This window comes from Pongo abelii, chromosome 4 (assembly GCF_028885655.2).
Source record: "Pongo abelii isolate AG06213 chromosome 4, NHGRI_mPonAbe1-v2.0_pri, whole genome shotgun sequence".
Classification (NCBI taxonomy): domain Eukaryota; kingdom Metazoa; phylum Chordata; class Mammalia; order Primates; family Hominidae; genus Pongo; species Pongo abelii.
Window position 1 is genome coordinate 162,304 of NC_071989.2, and position 12,906 is coordinate 175,209.

The following is a 12,906-nucleotide window of genomic DNA, read 5'->3' on the forward strand; positions in this document are numbered from 1 at the left end:
GACAGGAGGCGGAGCTCACAGAGTAGTGCTCTGACAGGGGGCGGAGCTCACAGAGTAGTGCTCTGACGGGGCGGAGCTCACAGAGTAGTGCTCTGACAGGGGGCGGAGCTCACAGAGTAGTGCTCTGACAGGAGGCGGAGCTCACACAGTAGTGCTCTGGCAGGAGGCGGAGCTCACACAGTAGTGCTCTGGCAGGAGGCGGAGCTCACACAGTAATGCTCTGGCAGGGGGCGGAGCTCACACAGTAATGCTCTGACAGGAGGCGGAGCTCACACAGTAATGCTCTGACAGGGGGCGGAGCTCACACAGTAATGCTCTGACAGGAGGCGGAGCTCACACAGTAATGCTCTGACAGGAGGCGGAGCTCACACAGTAATGCTCTGACAGGAGGCGGAGCTCACACAGTAATGCTCTGACGGGGCGGAGCTCACACTGTAATGCTCTGGCAGGGGGCGGAGCTCACACTGTAATGCTCTGGCAGGGGGCGGAGCTCACACAGTAATGCTCTGATGGGGCGGAGCTCACACAGTAATGCTCTGACGGGGCGGAGCTCACACAGTAATGCTCTGACGGGGCGGAGCTCACACAGTAATGCTCTGGCAGGAGGCGGAGCTCACACAGTAATGCTCTGGCAGGGGGCGGAGCTCACACAGTAATGCTCTGACAGGGGGCGGAGCTCACACAGTAATGCTCTCACAGGAGGCGGAGCTCACACAGTAATGCTCTGACAGGAGGCGGAGCTCACACAGTAATGCTCTGACAGGAGGCGGAGCTCACACAGTAATGCTCTGACAGGAGGCGGAGCTCACACAGTAATGCTCTGACAGGAGGCGGAGCTCACACAGTAATGCTCTGACGGGGCGGAGTTCACACTGTAATGCTCTGGCAGGGGGTAGAGCTCACAGAGTAGTGCTCTGACAGGAGGCGGAGCTCACAGAGTAGTGCTCTGACAGGAGGCGGAGCTCACAGAGTAGTGCTCTGACAGGAGGCGGAGCTCACACAGTAATGCTCTGACAGGAGGCGGAGCTCACAGTAATGCTCTGACAGGAGGCGGAGCTCACACAGTAATGCTCTGACAGGAGGCGGAGCTCACACAGTAATGCTCTGACAGGAGGCGGAGCTCACACAGTAATGATCTGACAGGAGGCGGAGCTCACACAGTAATGCTCTGACGGGGCGGAGCTCACACAGTAATGCTCTGACGGGGTGGAGCTCACACAGTAATGCTCTGGCAGGAGGCGGAGCTCACACAGTAATGCTCTGGCAGGGGGCGGAGCTCACACAGTAATGCTCTGACAGGGGGCGGAGCTCACACTGTAATGCTCTGACAGGGGGCGGAGCTCACACTGTAATGCTCTGACAGGGGGCGGAGCTCACACAGTAATGCTCTGACAGGAGGCGGAGCTCACACTGTAATGCTCTGACGGGGCAGAGTTCACACTGTAATGCTCTGATGGGGTGGAGTTCACACTGTAATGCTCTGACAGGAGGCGGAGCTCACACTGTAATGCTCTGACAGGAGGCGGAGCTCACACAGTAATGCTCTGACAGGAGGCGGAGCTCACACAGTAATGCTCTGACAGGAGGCGGAGCTCACACAGTAATGCTCTGACGGGGCGGAGCTCACAGAGTAATGCTCTGACAGGAGGCGGAGCTCACAGAGTAATGCTCTGACAGGAGGCGGAGCTCACAGAGTAGTGCTCTGACAGGAGGCGGAGCTCACAGAGTAGTGCTCTGGCAGGAGGCGGAGCTCACAGAGTAATGATCTGACAGGAGGCGGAGCTCACAGAGTAATGATCTGACAGGAGGCGGAGCTCACACAGTAATGCTCTGACAGGAGGCGGAGCTCACACAGTAATGCTCTGACAGGAGGCGGAGCTCACACAGTAATGCTCTGACAGGAGGCGGAGCTCACACAGTAATGCTCTGACAGGAGGCGGAGCTCACACAGTAATGCTGTGACAGGAGGCGGAGCTCACACAGTAATGCTGTGACAGGAGGCGGAGCTCACACAGTAATGCTCTGGCAGGGGACGGAGCTCACACAGTAATGCTCTGACAGGAGGCGGAGCTCACACTGTAATGCTCTGACAGGGGGCGGAGCTCACACAGTAATGCTCTGGCAGGGGGCGGAGCTCACAGAGTAATGCTCTGACAGGAGGCGGAGCTCACACTGTAATGCTGTGACAGGAGGCGGAGCTCGCACAGTAATGCTCTGACAGGAGGCGGAGCTCACACTGTAATGCTCTGGCAGGAGGCGGAGCTCACACTGTAATGCTGTGACAGGAGGCGGAGCTCACACAGTAATGCTCTGGCAGGGGACGGAGCTCACACAGTAATGCTCTGACAGGAGGCGGAGCTCACACTGTAATGCTCTGACAGGAGGCGGAGCTCACACAGTAATGCTCTGACAGGAGGCGGAGCTCACACTGTAATGCTCTGACAGGAGGCGGAGCTCACACAGTAATGCTCTGACAGGAGGCGGAGCTCACACTGTAATGCTCTGACAGGGGGCGGAGCTCACACAGTAATGCTCTGGCAGGGGGCGGAGCTCACAGAGTAATGCTCTGACAGGAGGCGGAGCTCACACTGTAATGCTGTGATAGGAGGCGGAGCTCGCACAGTAATGCTCTGACAGGAGGCGGAGCTCACACTGTAATGCTCTGGCAGGAGGCGGAGCTCACACTGTAATGCTGTGACAGGAGGCGGAGCTCGCACAGTAATGCTCTGACAGGGGCGGAGTGCACACTGTAATGCTGTGACAGGAGGCGGAGCTCACACTGTAATGGTGTGACAGGAGGCGGAGCTCACAGTAATGCTCTGGCAGGAGGCGGAGCTCAGGTGGTAATGCTCCCTCGCCTGCCGTTCACCTCCTGCTGGGCGGCCTGGTTCCTAATAGGCCACAGATCGGTACCAGTCAGTGGCCCCGGGGGTTGGAGGCCTCTGCCTTAAGCTCCATAGAAGGGGTTTCCTTCCCACACCCTGATCATAGGTTTAATCTGAACGGAGAAGGCCCCAGAACACTCTTCTGAAACACACCTTTAGGTTGCCAAACCTCAGTGTTTACCTTGTTAAAGGCAAAGCTGCAGGTAGAACATTAAGTTCTGGTTTTTACCATTGGTGTGAGTGATCCAGGGTGTGTCTGCCAGCTGAGTCCTTCCAAATCTGTAAGAGGAATGCCAAGCGCTGTCCCTGAGTCTCAGCAAGTGGCTGCACTGACGTTTCTGTCTCCACTGAGCCCATGTTTCAGGTTTGGGGGACAGCAGAACACAGGAGGGGGGGACCCCCGCCGACCTCCGTGTGATTTCCAGCCATTGCTTCCTAGTGAGTACATTGTCCATTTTGATCAAGACCAAATCAAGACCGTCCTCATTCTGATTTTGTTTCTGGATATTTACTGAGGAGGCCTTTGTGTGGGTCGTGACATCGGGCCTCGGCCTTCCCGCCAGTGCTGTGAGGGCTAGCTCCTGACCAGCCAGGAGATGCTGTGTTCGCAGAAACAGTGAGAATCTGTCAAATCTGTTATGCAGGAGTGAAGGGGACACGTTCTGCAGCTCTGCTGTGAATGGGATGTGCGTTCAGCAGCATTTCTGCCCACAGCTGTGCTTCCCATCATTAGCTGCTTTTTAGTTTTTCCAACTTGAAAAACAAGTAAATACAAACAATGGTAGAAAAAAGATCTGCCAACTCCCATTGGTATCATTAGGGTCAAGTTATTTAAGGAGGTTGGGGGTAAGATGCCATCAAGTAGAGGAGAAAAGCAACGTACCTCACTGTTCATTAGGGCAGGGCCCCCGGGTCACCATGGCCCTGGGAAATCTCCTTTGAAAGTGCAATGGATGGGGCTGTCTGAGGTGCAGAGCTGTGGGACATGCCCAGACCCCACCCCAGCAGAACGCAGATAACCTTCTCCCGGGGAGTCCCGCGGCCCAGGCCAGGCTTTGGTGGTTCATGCCGCCGGAGTGTGGGCCCTGCCCTCCAGGCTCACATGCTGGCCCCCTGCTCAGTTGCTGAGAGTGACCAGGTGGCCCCACTCCAGCTAGCTCATGAAACCGAGCCACCAGCCTAAGCGTCCTGCATTTGTTTATGGTGAATGTAAAAGTGCTTTTGGATGCTTAGCATGTTTTTTAATGGTAATAAAAAAATAAAATAATACCACCTGATTTGGGAAGCCCAGTTTGGGCCTCTATGATCACAGCACCGCACCGCACTTTTGCACAGGAGGTACCATCCGGCCAAGCTGACCACACTGGCCAGTCCACCTCTCCACTCTCTCAGGGCAACACGAGTGGATCCTCCGGGTCCTGCCCTGCCCTGGGGTTACAGAGGTAGTGAGACTCCGGGCAGCCACAGAGGAGCCCACATCTCCTGCAGATGTGTGTGTTGTCAGGAAGGGCTCTTCAAAGACTCAGAAGTGCATCAGAGGCTCACCCCTCACGGGAACAGTGCTCCTACAAATCCTGCTCGGCAGCCCCTCCTCAGGACCCTCATTCAAGGCAGGGAGACCCCAGCCGAGGGTGGGGCTGAGGGTTCCGTGGAGGGCCATCCCTGGGGCCTAGCCTGCTGTTGTCCACCTCTGGGCCGTCCTGCACCCCCAGCCTTGCTCTCTGGCCGCTGCAGCCCCCGAGTCCCCCTGAAGCTGCTGCTTAAGGTGCTGAGCCCCTTGGGTCAGGAGTAACTACCGTGGAAACTGACTCTTGAGAAAACCTCCTGGTCGGTCAGCAGTGGGCATGGATCCGAAAGCCGTTTTCTCACGAAATTTCCACCACAGCCTTCCTTAGCAGAAGCGTCGCTGCTGGAAGTGTGTGAGTCATCTTACCACTAGAATGAAACCAGCTGGGAACGAGAAACCTTATGTTCAGAGTTTCAGTTAGGAAGCCTGGGAATCTGTCTGTCTTGGTTTCCAAAGGGATCTTTCCTCTGAAAAGGCCATGATCAATAATATGGAAATGTTTCACCTGACAAGTTTCTTTTTGAAATATAGTCCTTATTTTTTCAAGTTACTGTGTATCAAGAGAGCAGCTCCAGGTAACAGGGAGAGAATGAGTGGAGGTGCAGGTGAGTCGCTTCCTGCTGAGGATGTGCAGTCGACTGGAAGATTCTTCTTTTTTTTTTTTTTTTTTTTTTTGAGATGGAGTTTCACTCTGTCACCAGGGTGGAGTGCAGTGGCGTGATCTCGCCTCACTGCAGCATCTGTCTCCCAGGTTCAAGTGATTCTCCTGCCTCAGCTTCCCAAGTGGCTGGGACTACAGATGCCTGCCACCACCCCCAGCTAATCTTTGTATTTTGAGTAGAGATGAGGTTTCACCATGTTGGCCAGGCTGGTCTCGATCTCTTGACCTCGTGATCTACCCGTCTCAGCCTCCCAAAGTCCTGGGATTACAGGCATGAGCCCCCACGCCTGGCCGGAAGCTTTTTTATCGTGCATCCCACATGTGCCCATGTGCCTCCAGTCCACGTGTGACCCTGCTCATCCCTCCGGGTTTTCATGTGTTTCTGTCTCAGGCATGAATTGCTTTTAATGACGTGTCCGTGGGGGGCCGTGTGCCCCCCGGGATCTCTGTGTCTTCCAGCAGCCGACTGAGGCACATCATGGCTGAGATGATCGCCACAGAGAGGGAGTACGTTCGGTGCTTAGGATACGTCATCGACAACTATTTCCCAGAAATGAAAAGAATGGACTTGCCCCAGGGCCTTCGAGGGAAGCACCACGTTATTTTCGGCAACTTGGAGAAGCTCCACGACTTCCACCAGCAGCACTTCCTCCGGGAGCTGGAGCGCTGCCGGCACTGCCCCTTGGCCGTGGGCCGCAGTTTCCTAAGACACGTAAGTGCAGGCCATGGCGTGGGTGCCGGCAACGTGGTGGGTGAAGCCGGTGTCAGAGAGGTGGGGCCTACAGGGCCCACGTGTCAGGCGGTTGGAATAGCTTCAGTCCAGGTCTAGGAGCTGGTCCTGACAGGATGTTAAGACCAGCCGAAAAACAGACGCCCCACACGGATAACCTGTGGGTCTCCAGTGCCCGGTGCTTTGTGCGTGGTGTGACTGTGTCCCTGCTGCCCCTGGAGGCGGAGGCTCACGGACACCATCACACCCGTTCTGCCAGCAGCCCTGCTCTTTTACCACTTCCAGCTGATAGGCCAGAAGCAGTTCCCAGAATCACCTTCTGGGGAGGGGCCAGGCCTCACCTCTTCGCATGCCCCCTGCCCCTGGGTGCCCCATTACCTGCCAGAGGGACCAGTCTGTCCCGTTCTGAGAATTCCCTGTGAGGCTTTCAGCTGGAAGCACGTTGAATGTACAGACTCAGTGGTCTCTTCTCGTAAGTTGCTTCTCAGTGATGAATGTGGAATCTCTGTGTATGAGAGTCTTTAATAAGTTTTTAATTTACTCTGGAAAGACACTGACAGGCTTTCAACAGGCATTCACTGAGTGCTATGGGCAGGTGGGATGTGTGTCCCAGACCACTGAGCACAAATTATCATAACGAAAACAGCCGTGGACAAAAGAAGCGCATGTTACATCTTTTCAGTGTTTTATTTCCTTTTTTTTTTTCTTTGAGACGAAGTCTCGCTCTGTTGCCCAGACTGGAGTGCAGTGGCACAATCACAGCTCATGGCAGCCTCTGCCTCCCGAGTTCAAGTGATTCTCCTGCCTCAGCCTCTTGAGTCGCTGGGACTACAGGCGCTGCCACCATGCCTGGCTAATTTTTGTATTTTTAGTAGAGATGGGGTTTCACCATGCTGGCCAGGCTGGTCTCGAATTCCCGACCTCCTGATCCACCTGCCTCAGCTTCCCAAAGTGCTGGGATTACAGGCGTGAGCCACTGTGCCTGGCCTCAGCGTTTTCTTAAAAGGTGCTTTTAGACATAAAGTGCAGATTCATATTGACCGTGATTGTGGCAATTTTAAATGTCTTGACAGCTTTAGCTCTTGGCCATGGACCAGATCGTTCCAGTGCCCCCCACACCCTCCCAGGCCTACTGCCAGCTGCATCTTCTTCCCCCCTCAACCCCCTGGAGTCTGTGTTTTAAAGACAAATTACAAAATTCTCAGCATTGAGGCTGCAGCTGGTAAACTGGTCACCCCTGGAGCCCCTGTGTTGGGGACACTCTGATAGTCTTTAATGAAGGGCCAAGTCTCCCTTTCACCTGATCATGGTACAAGCTGCACCTGGAGGGTCTTGGGACGTGAGCAGTTCCAAGTCTGACCCGGGCTGCAGGAGCCTGCCGTCTCTGGGCCTGTCACTCCCACAGCCAAGCAGTCACCTCCGCTTTTCCAGGAAGAGCAATTTGGGATGTACGTGATCTACAGCAAAAACAAGCCGCAGTCGGATGCCCTGCTCAGCAGCCACGGCAACGCCTTCTTCAAGGTCATCCCCCTCGGCCCGCCCCCCACAGCCTGCCCGGCCCTCAGCCAGGCCGGAGCTGACCCTCTCACCCGGCCCTTGCAGGACAAGCAGCGGGAGCTGGGTGACAAGATGGACCTGGCCTCCTACCTGCTGCGGCCCGTGCAGCGTGTGGCCAAGTACGCGCTGCTACTCCAGGACCTGCTCAAGGAGGCCAGCTGCAGCCTGGCCCAGGAGCAGGAGCTGGGCGAGCTCCGAGCCGCTGAGGTCATGGTCTGCTTCCAGCTGCGTCACGGCAATGACCTGCTGGCCATGGACGCCATCCGCGGCTGTGACGTAAGTGCCCCAGACGCTGGCAGCTCAGGCAAGCTGGGGGAATTTGAGGCTGCTGGTGAGAAAGTCTTGGCCCCAGCAGCACAGTTTTCTTGGTGATGTGCTGGCAGATTTCCCCCGGAGAAGTCCCTCAAAGCACAGCCTTCTGAAGGCTGCAGTGGGGGCCACCGGGAGGAGGGTCTTACGGTCTGGGCAATGTCAGGGAGCAGCCAGGCTCGAGGCCCCCGGAGCCCTGGGGTTTGACAATGGCTGGTAGATGTTGGCTGCAGTTCCACAGTACATGCAAAGCAGGCTGGCTCTGAATGACTGGAAGTCTGCTTACCTGGGCTGTATTTAAAACAGGTGGACGTGGGCGCTGCACCCCAGCCCTCTGTGAGAAGGCACTGGAGCCAAGGCGTGGGGCTGGCCTTGGCTCGTTCATACGGGCCCACGGCAGCTCACCCATACGCTGCTGCCTGCGACTGGCCGCATGGGTCTTACCAGGCCCCTCTGCGGGGGTTGTACAGCTCAGTGAAGTGAGGGCTGCCCTGGCTGCCCCAAACCCCACACGCCCAAAAGGCCACGGGTGAGCTGAGAAATGGCCGGTGCGTGGGGGCGCTGGCTCCACTCTGGCCTGGGATGGGCCACACCCCAATGGCAGAGCAGGGCCGTGGAGGGTGGGACCCCACATGAGCTGGAGAAGGCAGGCCCATCTCGGGCCCCCAACACCGATGGAATCGGGGCTGCTTCTAGGAAGTGGTACAGTCAGTCTTCCTGGTCACTTGTGTGGAGGCGCCTCGGGCTGTCCCAGCATCCTCAGCCAAGGAGCCCCAGGGGCGTCGGTGGGATGGGGGTCACGGGACAGGCTCTGCCAACCATTCCCATTATGCGGGTAAATTCCACTAGGGGAGGGACAGCCTGGTGGGCACGGCGGCTCCATCTCTGGGGGCTGCTGTCTCCCCTGACCCAGCTTGAAGGGATTTCTGTGGGGATGAGGAAGGAGCAGTCGGATTCCCAGGGGCTATTTGGTGAGGGGGCTTTAGCACCACCTCAGCAGGGGGTTCAATCAAAATGGATGCAAGGGCTTTGAAGTAGAAAGTTCCGTAAATCACAGCAAGGTTTTCCCTGAGATCTCTGCATGTATGACCCGGGAACGGGAGCCGGGGTAGGGGTGTGGGACGATCGCCCCCTGAGCAGGGCTCCTCCCCTGTGTGTGGGCCCAGAGGGTGAAACGGGAGGGCTGGGGGGAACTGGGTGAGTGCCTGAGCTTTTAGATGTGATGCTGCAGTTTCTATCCTGATGCTCTTTAAAACCTTTAACAGCTAACATTAAGGCGGATTTGCCAGATTTTATGGCAGTTTGGCTGCTGTTCCGTCTTGTCACAAAGCTAACACACTTAGACGGGGACAGTGACTTGTGCCACCACAGATGCCGGATTTTCTTGGATGAAATCCACCTGTGTGTTCCTCTGCAGGTGAATTTGAAGGAACAGGGGCAGCTGAGATGCCGGGATGAGTTTATCGTTTGCTGCGGGAGGAAGAAGTATCTGAGGCATGTGTTCCTCTTTGAAGACCTCATCCTGTTTAGCAAGACCCAGAAGGTGGAGGGCAGCCACGACGTCTACCTGTACAAGCAGTCCTTCAAGGTAGCGCCCGCCCGGTCCGATCGGGTGCAGGCCGAGCCAGGCCCTCCAAGGGGGTCTCGGACCCTTGTCTCACCTGAGGCGAGCAGAGGAACTGGGAGGGAGTGAAGCTGGGAGGAGCCGCACCGCGATGTTTGTTTTCTGCGGTTCTTGGGTAAATTCTTGAAAACATTAGCCTTCCAAAAGCTGCAAGGAGAAGTGTGTCTTCTCCAGTCCCATGTCCAGTCCAGGGGCTGAGAAACAAGTGCCTACTCAGTCAGTAACTGCATTTTGTATCCTGTATGAGGTAAACACAGAGACAGACCTTCCCGTGGCTCTCAGAGGTGCACAGGGAGGGCTTTGCTGATGCGCCACAGTGGGCAGGTTCCCACTTGTGACTCAGCTGTGCTGAGGGAGGGGAGGTCCCTCCCTTCTTGACAGAAGCCATGAGGGTGCATGGGCTCACACACAAGCAGCCTCACAGACTTGTGCATAGCCTTGCACACTCATGGACGGCTGTCCTTCACATTCAAGCACTCTCCCTTGCACACTCATAAGCAGCCTCACACACCCATGAGCAGCGTTGCACACAGGGACAGTCCTGTACACTCTCCTTTGCACGCTCACAAGCAGTCACTCACGAGCAGCCTCGCACACACAGACAGCGATCCTGCACACAAGCACTCTCCGTGGCACGGTCACAAGCAGCCTCACACACTCGCGAGCAGTGTGGTCTCGCTCACCCTGACCCATCCCACACATTTGTCATTTGGTGTCTGGGTGAAGTGACCTCCATCACTGAGGAATTTGGGTAGCCAGTTACTCAGAGATCTGTGTTCCTGATGATGCTGCAACGGGTGTTTGCTGACTGCAGACGGCCGAGATCGGGATGACAGAGAACGTCGGGGACAGTGGCTTGAGGTTTGAGATTTGGTTTCGCAGGCGGCAGAAATCTCAGGACACCTACATTCTCCAAGCAAGCTCGGCAGAGGTCAAGAGTGCATGGACCGATGTCATAGGGAGGATCCTGTGGCGGCAGGCACTAAAGAGCAGAGGTGGGAAAATGGGGGCCGCAGGGCCTGCCAGGCTCAGGGGCACAGCTAGGGCGGGGGTCAGGGCTGGGGCTGGGGTGAGAGCCAGGGGCTGAGGCCAGGGGGCCGGGGGCCAGGGGCCAGGGCTGGGGCTGGGGCTGGGGCTGGGGCTGTGGTTGGGGACTGAGTCCAGGGGCTGGGGGGTGGGGGCTGGAGACTGAATCCAGGGGCTGGGGGGCCAGTGGGGCTGGGGTGGGGGCTGGAGACTGAGTCCAGGGGCCAGAGGCCAAGGCTAGGAGTGGGGCTGGGGTGGAGGCGTGGGTTGGGAGCTGGGCTATCACCCTTAATGCTGAGATTCAGGCGGTTGATTAAATATTGAGTTCACTTGAGCACAAAGTCTGAGGATGGCCAACTGGGAGAACACAGACTTCAAAGGGATGTGGTCATTGCCCCGAAGTGGGGAGGTTTAAAGGCCATTTGTATAGGCATGGTCTGGGGAAACTTAACAGGATCACATCATTTCCTATACAGGGTTGGTGCACAGTTATAGCAGTCTGGTTGGCTACAGTCAGCGTTTCTTTTTTGGTAAGGGTGAGGGTGTATTTTGCATTCCACGTTAGGGACAGAATAGCCAAGAGTCTTCTGTCTCAGGGCTCTCTGGTCTGAGCCAGGAACAGGGAGGCAAGGAGACAAGGAAATCTCTAACAAAAGGTCAGAAATGAAGGGGCTGAGCTCCGTGACTCGATCTCCAAAGTCAGCCTCTCTAAGGGCCTAATCACTCTGAGGAGCCTCCAGTAGCCGGACTGTCCATTTTCTTCCTCATGGGCACCCAAGAGGCCCACCCTGTCTGGGGCACCTGGGGGCCCTTGGTCAGCACTTGACAAGAAAGTTCTTGGATTGGACCCGACAGCACTCACACACGTGTCTCTCATGTCCACAAGCAACATAAGGCACTGTGGCAACCCAAGAGAGTCCCCCGAAGCTCTGGCTCCAGATTTAACCCTCTGGTTGACTTCCTGCCCCTGCCCTGCTGGTCTGGCCCCCGTGGCCCTGGGAGGCTGAGCTCATGGTCAGCCCTCAGTCTTCCTGCAGGTGAGAGGGCCCTCCCCAGGGCACTCATTCCCCACCCTAGGATCCCTCCCCCAGGCCTCCTCCCTCAATGTCCACCCTCGTTGGCTCCCCTCACTGACTTCTTCACTGAGGGTGCCTCTCTGTGCTTATTCCTCCAGCCTGGCGGCTGCAAACACCACCTTCACAGCAACCACCCCCCACCCCAGACCTTCTCCCACAGAGCTCCAACTCCAGGGCCTGCCCCAGCACCTCACTGATAGCCAAAGCCACTGTAAACCCAGCTGTCCCTCTCTACCCTACAAGCCCAACCCGGCAGCTCTGGCCTCTCAGACCTAAAACCCAGGCACCCAAGCTACAGACACGACCAGGGCTCCTGCACGGCTGCACCCCACCTGAGCCCTGACCCCCTCCAGGTGAAGCCACCACCTCCCCACCGGCCCCCGAAACACTCCGGAGCCAGCTCTGTCAGGCACAGGGGGCCCCATGGCGTCGCCGCAGGCTCCCCCTCTGGCCCCCAGCCTCCTGGCTACTCCACACCCCCGTGGGCTTCACCCCTGTGCAGCCCCCAACAGCAGTTACTTGGCCAGAGGCCTCACCTCCGAGATGCCACCATCCTGAAGAGCCTTCCTGGCCTTTTTCCTTCCTTTGTAACCCACTGGTCCTGATTCCTGTTTGGGGTCTGCCTGACTGTAGTGCATAAAGCCTCCCTGGGGTTGATCTGTCCATTTCAACCTCTCCTGTGTTCCAAGCACCTGGAGCCTGCAGGAAATAGGCCCTGCCAGCCTTGAATAATCAGATTCAGAAAATAGAACTAAGTTGATTCAAGCGCAAAGCATGAGAATGGCCACCCCAGAATGCAGACTCCAAAGGGACGGGGTCCATGCTCCCAAGTGGGGAAGCTGAGGCTTCACTTACAGAGACAGAAGTGGTTGCAGCCAACTTGACAGCAACTTGATTAGTACAGGTTGCTGCATTCCAAGGAAAATTGCTTTAACATTCTGAGAGGAGGCAGAGGCTTGTTCTGAGAGATTCTTATCTCTGGTGCTTCCCGGTCATCCCTGACCATTTACCGGAAAAAGCAGAAGGAGCAGCTGATGCTCAGAGACTCAGGGCATTGCTGGGTTCCTCTCAGGGTTCAGAATAACTTACAGTTCCCACAGCATTTAGTTCAAATTATTTAGTTTCACAGCCTTCCTCAAACAGGGTCAGGTGGGCAGCTGAGCACAGGGTATGCACACAGGACTCTGCCTCGGCCTGGGGCTGTGGGGCCTGAGCCACAGAGCTGTCCACCCTCTGCAGGTACAGCTGGGTCACCTGGCCTGGGGGTGTGGGGCCTGAGCCACAGAGCTGTCCACCCTCTGCAGGTACAGCTGGGTCACCTGGGCCTGGGGCTGTGGGGCCTGAGCCACAGAGCTGTCCGACCTCTGCGGGTACAGCTGGGTCACCTGGGCCTGGGGCTGTGGGGCCTGAGCCACAGAGCTGTCCGACCTCTGCGGGTACAGCTGGGTCATCTGGAAAGTGGAGCCTAATG

The 12,906-nt window shown here is 56.8% G+C and overlaps 1 protein-coding gene across 1 annotated transcript in view; it reads left to right on the top strand.

Moving 5' to 3' along the window:
• The window catches only part of PLEKHG4B (pleckstrin homology and RhoGEF domain containing G4B), a 101,256-nt gene that overhangs the window by 79,284 nt on the left and 9,066 nt on the right, over positions 1-12,906 (top strand). Inside the window, exons 14-18 of the mRNA XM_054555305.2 lie at positions 5,573-5,825; positions 7,275-7,364; positions 7,446-7,676; positions 9,127-9,297; positions 10,148-10,328. Coding sequence (XP_054411280.1) covers positions 5,573-5,825; positions 7,275-7,364; positions 7,446-7,676; positions 9,127-9,297; positions 10,148-10,328 — 926 coding nt within the window. The remainder of the gene's footprint in view (positions 1-5,572; positions 5,826-7,274; positions 7,365-7,445; positions 7,677-9,126; positions 9,298-10,147; positions 10,329-12,906) is intronic.